This window comes from Schistocerca cancellata, chromosome 2 (assembly GCF_023864275.1).
Source record: "Schistocerca cancellata isolate TAMUIC-IGC-003103 chromosome 2, iqSchCanc2.1, whole genome shotgun sequence".
NCBI classification, from domain to species: domain Eukaryota; kingdom Metazoa; phylum Arthropoda; class Insecta; order Orthoptera; family Acrididae; genus Schistocerca; species Schistocerca cancellata.
Genome location: NC_064627.1, coordinates 600514187 through 600530507, shown reverse-complemented (window position 1 = coordinate 600530507; position 16321 = coordinate 600514187). Strand labels below are relative to the sequence as shown.

The 16321-nt window shown below is 39.1% G+C and overlaps 1 protein-coding gene across 2 annotated transcripts in view; it reads right to left on the bottom strand.

Moving 5' to 3' along the window:
• LOC126162245 (esterase FE4-like) overlaps positions 1-16321 on the bottom strand; it is a 218748-nt gene that overhangs the window by 20213 nt on the left and 182214 nt on the right. For both annotated transcript variants that reach the window (XM_049918621.1, XM_049918622.1), the window contains 2 exons: positions 10651-10832; positions 6727-6859 (listed from right to left, as the gene is read on the bottom strand). In XM_049918621.1, coding sequence (XP_049774578.1) covers positions 6727-6859; positions 10651-10832 — 315 coding nt within the window. The remainder of the gene's footprint in view (positions 1-6726; positions 6860-10650; positions 10833-16321) is intronic.

Below are 16321 nucleotides of genomic sequence, written 5' to 3'. Positions count from 1 at the left end.
TCACCTGCTGAACGAAATTATTCTGTTACAGAACTGGAAACATTATGTGTTGTTTGGGCTTTTACCAGATTTAGGCATTTTCTTTATGGAAGACACACCACCGTTTATACAGACCATAGAGCGATACAATTTTTACTTTCGGTTAAATTTACACACGACAGATTAAGTAGATGGAAACTTTATTTGCAGGAATTTAATTTCACAATTGTTCACATTCCCGGCACACAAAATATTGTAGCAGACGAACTATCTCGTTCTCTCAGCAACAATCAGCAAGACATCGCTACCAACTTCTGCAAAGTAAATTTCAGCGTCATGTACATTCAAGTTGCATTTGAGAATTTCATTTCGTCGTCATTACAAGACATAGCACAGGAGCAGAGTAAAGACAACGTTTGGCAAGATAGGAATAATGTTACCATTAGAAACCATTACACTGTACGCAATGACATTCTGTTTCGCCGCTCTCATCCTGACAGCAACAATTGGTGATTATGCATTCCTGATGAACTTGTTAACAAATTAATCTGGTATACTCATTTAAGTTACGCACATTATGGAGCCAGAAAATGTTTTCTTATATTGAGACAGAACTGTTATTTTGCCAACATGGAGAAACGTATTCGACGAGTTTTAGCGTCATGCAAAATCTGCCAGAAAGCTAAGTCAGACACGACTTCACATGTTCCTCCATTACATCCCATTGTACCTGTTAAATTGAGACATATGGCCGCTGTAGACATTTTTGGTCCGATTCCCAGAACTAATAGAGGTTTTTGCTACATCTTTGTCGCTGTTGAACTCACTTCAAAAATTGTTACCTTCACTCCGTTACGCAAAGCTACCGCTAAAACTGTTTCGAAAGCATTTGTAAAACATTTTCTATTTCATGTAGGGCATGTGTTGAAAGTAATTTCCGACAATGGATCACAGTTTCGATCTGCTATATGGACACGTACGTTACGAGCTAGAAACATTTCTCCGATCTATATATCCAAGTACCATGCTTCTTCGAACCCTTGTGAACGAATAATGAAATAAACTGGTAAACTGTGTAGAATATACTGCCATAAAAAACATATTGATTGGGACACACACATACTCTCATTCCAGGATGTAATTAATTCCATACCAAATGAATCTACTATGCTATCTCCGTCTGTTATACTGAAAAATGTTGAACCACCTAATAAAATTAAAGAATTAGTAACCTTTCCTACATCGCGTCGACTACGACACCATGAAATAATTGATATTGCGCTGAACAACATCAAACGTGCCGCAGAGCGCCGGAGAAGACAGCAAAAACAGGTTTGTACACGTCGTGACTTTCACATTGGACAGAAGATATTAGTACGTGCACACTATTTATCCAACAGAGGAAAGAGTAGATGCAGCAAGTTTGAGCTTCTATACGCAGGTCCATATCGGATTCGCAGCATTCCTCACCCCAATGTAGTACACGTCGAAACTTTGAGAACCAGAAAAACCAAAGGGAACCATCACGTGTCCAACATCAAACCTTTTATTGAATGAACATACTTTATGATTTATCATACTGTAATGCCATTTCCTAATTTTTTTATGATCACTTATGCAATTATATTCACATGAACACTTACTGATGATTATCGTATTTTTTCTTGGCAAGTGCCCGGCAAGGTAAGGTTAGCAGGTCGTTTTTGTTGTCATCATATAACAGACCGTGCATATTTTTCCATTTTTCATGTATGTTTGTTTTTTCCTGTTTTGTTTGTATGCACTATGAAATATTTCAGATATAACAAACACCAGTTGACTTTAACATTTTGCCTTATGATATCTCAACATCGTGACTACTTTACTTTTTTTTTTTTTGCTACTACATTGTGATACACTGTGTACATTTTTGCCTCTGAACACTGTCTATGTTTTTGACATATTACGTTTTCTGTCATGGTATGCTGTATGCTCAATTATGTTACTATAAACCAGTTTTTATTTAATGGGTATATGATTTAAATGTAAGACATTAATCTTTGTTCATCATTTTCAGAAAGCAATAACGTGTAAAAAAAAATTAAACAGACATGGGAATTTCACCTTCGGAATGAACGAAAGAAGATGCAATACTTCGTGAGGAAGAGTAAATGGATCAGAATTAACAAGCATTAACAAGAATATACTATACACATCGTAGAATAGCAGTCTTAACTAATTTTTTCTTTCAGAATACAAGGCGATTGATGCAGGCTGTCAGACAGAAATACACATCTTAGTTTTAGTGATGAAATATGCTAGAAATAAGGAATAGTTGTATAATGAATAATGAAGTGACTTTTCTGCAGATGATAATGAATGGTGATGAATAATGATGAAGAATATGCTACTATGGATAATGAAGATTTTTTTTACAGGTGATGATAATAATGGAGTTATGATAATATGGATAATGAAGTTTTTTTCTTTACAGATGAGGATAATATTGAAGTTAATGTATTTATGCTATGTAGTTATTTAAGTATTTGTTGCAGTTCGTTTTGACAGTATGTCTTATATCGCATAGTATGATGACTGAAGGTTTTGGAAAGGACAGCTAGAGAACACATATTTTTTATGCACATTTCACTACCTGTTAATTCGAAGTTCACTACTTTTCAGCATAATATGCGTTTCTTCTTTCAGTTTAATAATCCATTTTTGTATATTTTGCAGGAGAAATTATTCATGAAATTAATGTGCTATAAGCAGTTGTTCATTAAACCTATGTCATTTATGAATGTGATCACATATACTCTACTTGTTTCATAACCTTGCTACAGCTGACTCATGACGAATGACGTTACACATCTTCATTTGCAGCAATAACTCAAAAGCAAATATTGTTATTAATTATCGATCCCAACGCACTGCATTGCTAGCACAAAAAAAAAAATGCTTCGTAACTGGCCAATGAATGCCACTGATTACTGTAATAAGATGACCTATGATGCCAATGTTTACTATAATTAGATTAATTATGTATAAATGCTATGCCAATAATTAACTCATTTTGAATGATCACTTCTGAATAATACAAAAAAAAAAATGCTTTGTAACTGGCCAATGAATGCCACTGATACTGTAATAAGATGACCTGTGATGCCAATGATTACTATAATTAAGTGAATTATGTTAATACTATGCCATTTATTAGCTCCTGTTTTGAATGATGACTTCTGATGGTTTGTACCTGGGCAATGAGCGCCAATGTTCTCTGTAAACAAACGATTTATGAACATTATTCTGTAATACTACATACATGGTACAGAAATGTTCAGTAACTGGGTGATGAGTGCCACCAATTACTCAAATCAGTTGTTAGACTAGTGTAATTCTCAATGAAGACTACTATGTGACTTAATGTCCTTCACCTTCTGACCTAATTACCATAAATTACTGCAATATCCATTTGTCCTGTCTATCCTCATGATCATGGAGCATTATATTTGGTTTTTGGACTAATTCTACGTTGGTGTACTCTACAAGAACGTGGTGTTGACACGACATGCTGTCCACCACCTTGAGCGATGGAGATGTTATAATAGTCCCACTGTTTGGTGTACCTAATGTACTACCAAAATGATAACATGAATATTACTACGACGGTTCAGTGTCTTGGCTACACTGATTAATACTTCAAGGAAAAGAACTTCAGATTGTCTCACTTGGTGTTGTGCTTCTATAGAAAGATATGACTTTCAGTGCAGCTGCGTGCAACCTAAAGTGCTACAACCATGACGCAATCCTTCCCATTCCTTTCCTAGTTCTTGTAAAATGGTAAACACTTATACAATGCGTTTAAATTCTTGTAAAATGATAAAGACTTATACAGTGCTTGTGCACTTTCTTTCACTCCTTGATATGTTTATTTGTTGTAGAAATGCTAAAGAGTATTACAGTGCGTGTGCACTTTATGCCATTTGTTAATATGATTTGTACTCATTACGTATACATTTTGTGATATGTGACTTCTACAGTGTGTGTGCACTTTATTTCACTCCTTGATATATTTATTTGTTGTAAAAATGCTAAAGAGTTTTACAGTGCGTGTCCACTTTATGCCATTGGTACTCATTACGTATACATTTTGTAACTCCCAGAAATGTTCTGTACTACAGTGCGTGTGCACTTTCGTTATTTTGTTAACATGATTTGTATTCATTACGTATACATTTTGTGATTTGCTGATATGTTCTGAACTACAATGCGTGTTCACTTTTGTCAATATGATTTGTACTCATTATGTTTATTTGTTGTAAAAATGTCAAAGAGTTTTACAGTGCGTGTGCATTTTTGCCATTTGTTAATATGTTTTGTATTCATTGTGTATACATTTTGTCATTGCCTGATATGTTCTGTACTCAGTGCATGTGCACTATATTTTACTTCATGTTCTGCACCTACATATCTGTATATATTCTGTGATTGTAAAGTTAGATAATTAAGAAAAATTTGTTGCTCATGGCAAGTCCAAATGACTCACCATCGCTGCCAAATTTTTACCCCCCTAGTGGAGGGTTATGAAAGACGTATACATTGCCGGCGATGGGCGAGGCATGACAGAATCTCTGACCAGAGAGTAGTTTATCGTTAGCTGTTGCTAGTCTGCGCTTGACCGCGCGAATTGACAGTAGTAGTAGTCAGTCGGTAGTAGTAGTCAGCGGGAGTCGGCATGCGTCGGCTGTGTGCTCTGCTCGCGACTCTGGTCAGGACTCTGGAAGATGAGTATTGTTGTAGAAGGTAAAGAAGCAGCCTTGCGCATATTTAATAATGTATGTTAATTGTAATTTAATTTGTTCAAAGAAATGCCCCAATAATAATTTTTATAATATAAAGCAACTCTTTTAAAGAAAAGCATTCATTTCAATTTAAAGAATATTTCAAATGCATGATCATTCCTTCCAATAATAAAAAAAAATATACGCCAGCATTGCACGAAGCTATGTCGAAAAATTTCAACTTAAGAGCAGATATAATTGCGGTTTTTATTGAGGTAAGAATTTTTGCTTTTTTATTCAGAATACAGGGCCGAAGGGCAGCGCTGCTGTCCTCATAAAATTTATCAGGTTACTAAACTTTTTTTATTATTTTTGGTGTTTAGGAATATTTCTATTCCGAACTTGACATTAAATAAGAAAAGAATTTTGTGGGAATATTAAGTGTGAATGCATTCTTTGCACAGAGACTATAAATGGGAGCCAATTTTGTTCAGAGGTTACAATATTTAAAAATTCATTTAATTGTAAGTTGTTATGTTTTATGGGAAGGTTACTCTTGGCTCACATTCTCATTTTTATTCTTTGCGGGGAGGTTACATCGTTCATCACTGAATGTTTCCGGAAAACAGATTTCATATCACCTCTTTGTCTTCACGTATAGCCTTAAGTCTGTCAACGAATATATTTCGTGGATCTGATTATTTCTTACTCGTTCGCTTATTGTCATTTCAGTAAGTCTCCTTCTTCTTCTACGACATTCTTCATGTTATTTTCATCCAATTTTCGTCATGACGTCTCCCTGTCTGTCTGTTAAAGAAAAAAATAGTAATGCTTAAGTTTTTATGATATCTGTTTTGCCTGGTACAGCCTGAAATTGCTTTGTCCGATGCAATCCGAACATACCGCTGCGTTAGTTATTGTTCCCACTATTAGTATTTGTCACGACATGCAATACAGATAATAATCAGTTGTATCTGAAGATATAGTAAAAATGCAATATTACTTTACTGCAATCAAAATACAACACTTCAAAGTTAGGTTTGTGTATTGAAAAAAATCACTGTTCTCCTGATTAAAAGTCACGCGGTGTTGCTTCTCCGCAATTCACAGCGTGGTGGAGCTTTCGGTGCTTCCACTAGGGCTAGAGTGTAGAAATAGCTTTTGTCCTATTCAGTCTGCTGGCCGATGCAATCCGACTCCCCCCTGTATCACAATGAACGGAAGCTACATACAACAACTAAGGAAAGAAAGAGTACACTTAACCAAGCAGTAAACGGGGCGTAAGTACTTCCTGTTAACCGATATACCACTCGTCGCTATGCCTGCTGATGCTCTGGTTCTCACTCAACTCCAGAGGAAACGTTTGTATCGCACGTGAAACTTCTTGTATTCTGAACCGATCACCACCCTTTTCTGGCGTCTGGCTGGATACTCTGTAGCAGACCGAATCATTACCTCATTACGTTATACTACCCTCGATCACTTAACAATTATTTTGATTTTGATTGTACTGTGGTTTCAGTGTTTTTTCCTTGCTTTCCTTCGTTCTATCACGAGGCTATTTGAACCAGACCCACTTTTGATTGAAGAAACCAAGGAAAGTGTTTCTGCGTTCCACAAGTGTCAATATGAACGTCTTAGACCTTTCTCGTCCCTTGGCTTCAAAAAAATTGGATACAATCTTGTACTATTTTCTCCCTTTTCCCCCTTCATGTCTCTTGTAGAACATTTTTTGTTTTAATTTCATGGGTTCTCTGCAGTGAATGAAATACTAAATGACGGGGCCAAAATCTCAAAAGTCAGTGATAGTATTCCTTAGTCAGCAAGAGCAGTACATGTAATTTGAAATTAAATAGGCTATTATTATTATTACCATTTTATCCATGAGAAGAAGCAATACGTTAACCTACTGAAAATTTTGGACAGTTATGTTATTAACAATATGTATTCATTAAATAAGCAAGTAAATGAAATACAGGAGTTTTACCTGGTCCTCCGGGGAACTGACTTATGGGTCCATTGTAGGCAAACTGGTAGTAGTAGACGGGCAGCGGGGAGTAACGAGCCATACTCCTGATGACTGTGTCCACTCCCTCCACAAAAAAGAGGTGCGAGTCAAACTGGAAAGCACAACGAGCGGGTTAACACTGTCGAAAAAAAGGGGGAGGCAATGACGAGGCTACAGCTTAGAGGAAAATGCTGATTTACCTTAATATTATACGAAATTTATTGAAATAGAAGAAAAATATCACATTACAATAAACTCTATGAAAAAGTCAGTCCCTGAAATATGGCTGCATTTTTATAGACGACGAGCCAACAAATGACACTGTTGTGAGCCTGGAATAATTATATTACTGAATTGTTCCTATTGAGAGCAAATTTATTATTTTAAACTCTAGGTCCATAACATTTTTGAAGATTTTACAGTGTACTAAGATATACAGGGTAAGGGTATTACAAAAGTATCGGATATTTTGAGAGGTGGTAATAACTACCGAAACAAGAAAAAAAGTCCAGAAAACATGGGTTCTAAAATGCATACCTTAAGAACTATGAGCAACTCTTATTCTGTACTGCGAAACATCTCTTCTACTGAAAGATCTTTGCTTTCCTTATTTTGGGAAGAGATAATATGGACTACAAAGAAAAAAATGTTAAGTAAACATGAGCTCTAAAATGCACTACCTTAGGGCTATGAACACTTCGTCATTTTCAATACTGGGAAGCACATCTCTTCCATTGACCAAGTACTCATAGTTTTTTAGGTATGTCTTTTGTATCCCATGTTTACTGGACATTTCTTTTTAATTGTGATCCATACTACCTCATCCTAAAACATGGAAAACAAAAAGCTTGCTGTAGAAGATAGTGTTTCGCACCATCAAAGATGAACAAGTACTCACAGCTCTTACGGTATTCATTTTAAGGTCCATCTTTATTGGACTTTTTCTCTTGTCTTCATCGGTACTACCACACCTCAAAATATTTGACACTTTTTTAACATCCTGTATAGCATGTCATGAAGATTTTCACAAGGTTTCAGTCCCGATACGCATTTAAAAGGAACATCTGTGGCAGATACATGCACACAATTCGATGAATCAAGATAATGATGGCTAGCGTCAAAACAATTACGTTACTCTGTTGTATTTCACGAAACTTTTTTGTTGCTCTTGACTCAAAGTAAGTTGACGAAAGTATATTACCATATTTTATAATCAATTAAAGATGTCTATAATCATCATCATCATCATTTAAGACTGATTATGCCGTTCAGCTTTCAGTCTAGAGCATAATCCCCCTTGTAAAATTCCTCCATGATCCCCTATTCAGTGCTAACATTGGTGCCTCTTCTGAAGTTAAATCTATTACTTCATAATCATTCTTAACCGAATCCAGGTACCTTCTCCTTGGTCTGCCCCGACTCCTCCTACCCTCTACTGCTGAACCCATGAGTCTCTTGGGTAACCTCGCTTCTCCCATGCGTGTAACATGACCCCACCATCTAAGCCTGTTCGCCCTGACTGCTACATCTATAGAGTTCATTCCCAGTTTTTCTTTGACCTCCTGCCATGGTTCCCATCTACTAGTACCTGCAATCATCCTAGCTACTTTCATATCCGTAACCTCAACCTTGTTGATAAGGTAACCTGAATCCACCCAGCTTTCGCTCCCATACAACAAAGTTGGTCAAAAGATCGAACGGTGCACAGATAACTTAGTCTTGGTACTGACTTCCTTCTTGCAGAAGAGAGTAGATCGTAGCTGAGCGCTCACTGCATTAGCTTTGCTACACCTCGCTTCCAGTTCTTTCACTATGTTGCCATCCTGTGAGAATATGCATCCTAAGTACTTGAAACCGTCCACCTGTTCTAACTTTGTTCCTCCTATTTGACACTCAATTCGTTTATATCTCTTTCCCACTGACATTACTTTCGTTTTGGAGATGCTAATCTTCATACCATAGTCCTCACATTTCTGATCTAGCTCTGAAATATTACTTTGCAAACATTCAATCGAGCCTGCCATCACAACTACGTCATCCGCATATGCGAGACTGCTTATTTTGTGTTCGCATATCTTAATCTCGCCCAGCCAGTCTATTGTTTTCAACATATGATCCATAAATAATATGAACAACAGTGGAGACAGGTTGCAGCCTTGTCTTACCCCTGAAACTACTCTGAACCATGAACTCAATTTACCATCAACTCTAACTACTGCCTGACTATCTATGTAAAGACCTTTAATTGCTTACAAAAGTTTGCCTCCTATTCCATAATCTCGTAGAACAGACAATAAATTCCTCCTAGGAATCCGGTCATATGCCTTTTCTAGATCTATAAAGCATAGATACAATTCCCTGTTCCACTCGTAACACTTCTCCATTATTTGCCGTAAGCTAAAGATCTGGTCCTGACAACCTCTAAGAGGCCTGAACCCACAGTGATTTTCATCCAATTTGTCCTCAACTAATACTCGCACTTACCTTTCAACAATACCTGAGAAGATTTTACACACAACGCTGATTAAAGATACCTCTGCAGTTATTCCAATCTTTTCTATTTCCATGTTTAAAGATTGGTGTGATTACTGCTCTCGTCCAGTCTGATGGAACCTGTCCCGACTCCCACGCCATTTCAATTATCCTGTGTAGCCATTTAAGACCTGTCATTCTACTGTATTTGATGAGTTCCGACTTAATCTCATCCACCCAGCCGCTTTTTTGCACTGCCGTCGATTGACCATTTTCTCCACTTTCTCAAATGTGATCCTATTTCCGTCATCATTCCTATCCCATTGTACATCGAAATCTGAAACATTACTGATCGTATTTTCACCTACATTGAGCAACTCTTCAAAATATTTCCTCCATCTGCCCAAGGCATCAACAGGATTCACCAGCAGTTTTCCTTACCTGACCAAAATACTTGACATTTCCTCTTACCTACTTTTAGAAGACTGCTAATTACACTCCAGAATGGTTTTCCAGTAGCATGACCCAAAGTCTCCAACCGGTTTCCAAAGTCTTCCCAAGATTTCTTCTGGGATGCTGCAATTATCTGCTTGGTTTTGTTTCTTTCTTCAACATAACTTTCTCTGTCTACCTGAGTTCTAGTATGTAGCCATTTTTGATACTCCTTCTTTTTCCTTTTACAGGCTGCCTTGACTGTGTCATTCCACCAAACTGTTTGCTTCATCCTACCTTTACGCACTACTGTTCCAAGACATTCTTTAGCCACTTCTAGTACTGTGTCCCTGTACCTTGTCCTTTCCTTTTCCAATGGCTGTAATTGACTACATTCAACTAACTGGTACATTTCTGAGATCACTGTTGTGTACTTGTGCCTGATTTCCTTATCCTTATCCTCCTGCATGTGGACCTGACCTCCTGCACTTTCGGCCTCACAATACCAATTTCACTGCAGATTAAATAGTGATCAGTGTCATCAAAGAATCCCCTGAATACACGTGTGTCCCTCACAGCCTTCCTGAATTCCTGATCTGTTATTATATAGTCAATGACAGATCTTGTCCCCCTGCCTTCCCAAGTATACCGGTGAATGTTCTTATGTTTAAAAAAGGAGTTTGTGATTACTAAGCCCATACTGGCACAGAAATCCAAGAGTTGTTTCCCATTCTTGTTGGCCTCCAGATCCTCTCCAAATTTACCCATAACCTTTTCATATATGATGTCTATATCAGTTAATATTGGTGTTTGATATTAGGACTGATTATAGCCAATGGCATATTTTTGTGGCGAAACGAGTATTCAACTGACTTGCTTTTTCAAATATCATGTCAGCACATATGTGCAGATGTGTAAGCTGCGTTTTCAATACTGTGCTTTAGGATGAGATATGATAGTGTTGTCTGCAGCGTGGAGAGTCCAGTGGGCGTGACTCACCAAGGCGGTGGTGTAGTTGTTCTGCAGCGTGATGGCGCTGTCGTTGAAGTAGAACTGCCTGACGAGTCTCGCAGCGCTCAGCTGCTCCGACCTCGTCGGCAGGCGGATGTCACAGGCCACTATCTCCTCAAAGTTCTCGTTCAGGTTGTCCACTTGTTCCTGTGTGGACAACACTCCACCCGCTGTAGTCAAACAAAACCGCTTTTGTTACTGAAAGAGCACAAAGTTCTGAAGTGGTAGAAACTTACAGCAAGGCACGACAAATACTGTACCACTTCACGAGCACAAATAATCTTATTTTTCTAAGCCTTCTCTCGCTATCATTGTGTGTATTCTCTATCAATGGATTAGAATCACTTGAAGATTGATGTAAGTTCTTGTCCTCATATTTACTTCAGGGTTTTGTTCGTAACGAATCTCACAGTTACTCTTTGTTTCCTTACACGAGACTTCTCCCCAAAAGTGCATCAAGGCAAATAGCAAAAATTTATTGTTAATGTATTGCTTTCCAATATCAGACGTAGGAGTCACCAAGCAAAGAAGGCAGAGAAAGAGCACCACTAGTTTCGAATTCCTGTTCTTTTAATACGTTGAGACACTTGAAAATTTGTGCCAGAGAGGGAAACTGCTAATAGAGAACAGTCGCCTTAAGCGTTAGGCTGTCTGAGCTCGCCTCCGGACCTGACTAAAACTTACCCTGTGAATCATACTTCCACTTATGGTTTCAGAACAGTAATACCACAGGTTTTCCCCCAGAAAATGTGTGAACAACACCACCAGAGAAATGGAGTCTGCGGTGGAGCACGGCTTACCCGGCCATAGATTTCTTATACACTCTCTGCCCAAGACCATCCGGACGCCACTATGTGGGTCAGGAGTGGCAGACCTGCCAATGTAAATGAAGGCGAGGAGTGCAGCAAAAGGCATCGGTAGAAGATATCATTGCCTTCGAAGCTGGATTAGTCAGTAAGTAACAAATCCATCAGGGGCATTTCAGTCCTTCTACAGCTGCCCAAGTAAGACTTCTGTTGAAGTGACTGTGATATGAAAATGCGAAGGAACAACTACAACTAATCCAAGACCAGGCAGATCTCATGTAATGACGGACAGGGACCGTCCAGCATTGCACAGGGTGGTTGGGTGGTTGTAAAGAATCGCATTAAATCAGCAAAAGGAATCATTCGGAAGTTCTGAAATGTTACCAGCAGCCCAGGTAACACAATGACTGTGCGTAAGAAGATCAAAATAGTGGGCTATAATGGTCGAGAAGCTCCTCGTAAGTCAGTATTTCTGTAGCAGGCGACGCTTTAGGTGATGTAAAAGCGACGCCATTGGACAGTGCGTGACTCGAAACGAGTGATGTGGAATGATTAGTCGCGCTATACCCTGTGGTAACCCGACTGAAGATTTTGGGTTTGGTAGATGCCTGTACAACGTTACCTGCCTTAATATGTAGTGCCGACAGCGAATTAAGGAGGTGGTATCACGATGTGGAGGTATTATTCGTAGTTAGGGTGTGGTCCCTTACTGCACCTAAGAAAACGCAAAATACAGGAGCATATAAACACGTTTTCCTTCACTGTACACTGCGTACACTACAGAATCACTTCGAGAGACGATAATTGTTTGTATCAGAATGAGAATGCAGCCTTTCATAAAGCAGCACCTATGAGGCAGTGGTTTGTGAACAATAACATTCCTGAAATTGACTGGTCTGGCCAGAGTCCCATCCTCATCCCAATGGAACGCCTTTGGGATCACTTGGAAAGTCGACTTTGCTGCAGACCCAGCGTCTAACATCAATGAAAGCCATCATGAGGGCGAAGAGTGGACGCACCCCATACTAATCTGTACTAACAGGTGTCCAGATACCTTTGATAATATGGTATACGTGGAGTGAATTAGATATCCTGACATGTTATCAATTGAGCTATGACACGTAATGATGTCATGTAGTCTTCATAAATCATAGGTTATTTCATGTCCTAACACCGCTGATTATTCCCATACATCCACTCATTACATTTAATTTATCATTATCGTTCACAGGCGATGAGGATGCGCAAAGCATTTTTAGTTCTAGGATGAACAGGTTAAACATAGTAGAACATAAACCATCGGGGAACGTAACAGAATTGATATTTTGTCCTTCTTTAGGCAAATGAACTTTGTTTCAGACAATTAAATGGGACAAAGTAGATAAAGAACATCACTGCAGGCAGTGCATCAAAGACAGGGGAGCTTTCTTAGACAAGGCCTCTGAGAAACATGCATATTTTAAAGTTATCCTTTCAGATTTTTATCGAGAACAAACTATCTAAGAGTCAGTATTATGATAGATCTGCACGTGAACAAATAATTTCTAGCTTTTATCCGTCCTATCAAAGTGTTCTCGTTGTTCTGATACAAAAGGTATAATAATTTCCGCATGTACTCGAAATGTAAAACTGTAATGTTATTAGCTCGCACGTACACTGCTGACACGCGCTAACCTCATCCAGAGCTTTTCTGGGGACCCTTGTTTACAGGTTGTTTCCAAATGGCGTACGATCGTTTTCCTGATCAAAGTAGGAATTAAAATGTAATAATGACGACACGAGTAAAATGGTTCCAAGCATAGTTCTCGTTTCGATCGTAGGAAGAAATTCAAGACCTGTGACTTGAAAAAAGTAAATGAACTTTCTAATCTAAACGTTTGCAGAGTGATTAGAACTAAAACGCTCCTCGTAGCTGTCGAAACTATTAAATATGTAGTCGATTTGATCGTAATGCATAGGAAAAGAATATGCTGCTCTTAGGAAGTTTATTAAGTCAATTAAAGCATAGCTTTGACAATGATCGACGGAAGAGTGTTTCATCATTTCACTAGAAGGTAATCACATCAAGAATAATATCTCTGAAATTGTACTTGAAAAGAATTTAGAAAGGTTGCTGTTGTTTTACACTGAAATACTGACGAAGACATTTACATATACAGGATGTTTCAAAAATGACCGGTATATTTGAAACGGCAATAAAAACTAAACGAGCAGCGATAGAAATACACCGTTTGTTGCAATATGCTTGGGACAACAGTACATTTTCATGCAGACAAACTTTCGAAATTACAGAAGTTACAATTTTCAACAACAGATGGCGCTGCGGTCTGGGAAACTCTATAGTATGATATTTTCCACATATCCACCATGCGTAGCAATAATATGGCGTAGTCAATCAATGAAATTACACGAAACCTTTGACAACGTGTCTGGCGGGATGGCTTCACATGCAGATGAGATGTACTGCTTCAGCTGTTCAATTATTTCTGGATTCTGGCGGTACACCTGGTCTTTCAAGTGTCCCCACAGAAAGAAGTCACAGGGGTTCATGTCTGGCGAATAGGGAGGCCAATCCACGCCGCCTCCTGTATGTTTCGGATAGCCCAAAGCAATCACACGATCATCGAAATATTCATTCAGGAAATTAAAGACGTCGGCCGTGCGATGTGGCCGGGCACCATCTTGCATAAACCACGAGGTGTTCGCAGTGTCGTCTAAGGCAGTTTGTACCGCCACAAATTCACGAAGAATGTCCAGATAGCGTGATGCAGTAATTGTTTCGGATCTGAAAAATGGGCCAATGATTCCTTTGGAAGAAATGGCTGCCCAGACCAGTACTTTTTGAGGATGCAGGGACGATGGGACTGCAACATGGGGCTTTTCGGTTCCCCATATGCGCCAGTTCTGTTTATTGACGAAGCCGTCCAGGTAAAAATAAGCTTCGTCAGTAAACCAAATGCTGCCCACATGCATATCGCCGTCATCAATCCTGTGCACTATATCGTTAGCGAATGTCTCTCGTGCAGCAATGGTAGCGGCGCTGAGGGGTTGCCGCGTTTGAATTTTGTATGGATAGAGGTGTAAACTCTGGCGCATGAGACGATACGTGGACGTTGGCGTCATTTGGACCGCAGCTGCAACACGGCGAACGGAAACCCGAGGTCGCTGTTGGATCACCTGCTGCACTAGCTGCGCGTTGCCCTCTGTGGTTGCTGTACGCGGTCGCCCTACCTTTCCAGCACGTTCATTCGTCACGTTCCCAGTCCGTTGAAATTTTTCAAACAGATCCATTAGTGTATCGCTTTTCGGTCCTTTGGTTACATTAAACCTCCGTTGAAAACTTCGTCTTGTTGCAACAACACTGTGTTCTAGGCGGTGGAATTCCAACACCAGAAAAATCCTCTGTTCTAAGGAATAAACCATGTTGTCTACAGCACACTTGCACGTTGTGAACAGCACACGCTTACAGCAGAAAGACGACGTACAGAATGGCGCACCCACAGACTGCGTTGTCTTCTATATCTTTCACATCACTTGCAGCGCCATCTGTTGTTGAAAATTGTAACTACTGTAATTTCGAAAGTTTGTCCGCCTGAAAATGTACTGTTGTCCCAAGCATATTGCAACAAACGGTGTATTTCTATCGCTGCTCGTTTAGTTTTTATTGCCGTTTCAAATATACCGGTCATTTTTGAAACACCCTGTAGTTTTTGTTGTCACATGAATGATATCACTGCTTCTGGTTTTCGTTGCATATTGCACACAAGTCGAAAATATTGGAGTTACTGATTCGTATTGAAATTAAACAAGAAATTCACGTACACAAATTGTACATTAAAAATAAATTTCACAAGAGTAGCGCCTCGGTTGATCAACTTAAATAAGGATCAAATTATGAAGTCACTGCACGGTTTCTATAAAATGGAATTGTTTCTTCGCCGTAACAGGAATACGTGAAAATCTGTTTTTAAGATTCCATGTTTTTTGCAGTTTATATATATATATATATATATATATATATATATATATAAACGACCTAGTGAACAATGACGGAAGTTGTATGAGGCTTTTACGGATGATTTTGTTGCATACAGAGAAGCCGCAACGTTGGAAACTTCAGCGAAATGGCCTGCAGCCCGCAGAGGATCGACACTTGGTGCAGGACTGGCAACATAAACAAATGTTAGGACTGCGCATAAATAGGCACGTTATACGGTTGTGGAAGAATCACTGGAGGCAAGCACATCTGTTAAACATCAGGCGGTATGCTTACGCAACAATTCAAAGTGGAACGACCACACAAAATTAATCGCCCGTGAGTCGGCTACCAGACTAAGATTCACTGGAAGCATCCTCAGAAACAGCAGTATATCCGCGAAAGAAGTGATTACAAAAACATTATTCGATCACTGCTTTAATATTGAAACTTCCTGGCAGATTAAAACTGTGTGCCGGACCGAGAGTCGAGCTCGGGTCCTTTGTCTTTCACGTGCAAGTGCTCTACCGATTGGACTACCCGAGAATGACTCACACTCCGTTCTCATAGCTTTACTTCCGCCATCACCTCAGCTCATACCTTCCAAACTTCACAGAAGCTCTCTTGCTAAACTGCAGAGCTAGAACTCCTGGAAGAATGGATGCTGCGGAGACACGGCTTAGGCACAACCTGGAGGATGTTTCCAGAACGAAATTTTCACTATACGGTGGAGTGTGCGGTGATACGAAACTTCCTGGCAGCTTCTGTGAAGTTTGGAAGATAGGCGACGAGGAAATGGCGGAAATAAAGCACTGAGCCTGAGTGTGGGGGCCAGTCGTCATTTCTTTCATGTTATTCTGAAGAAATTGCTGATGCA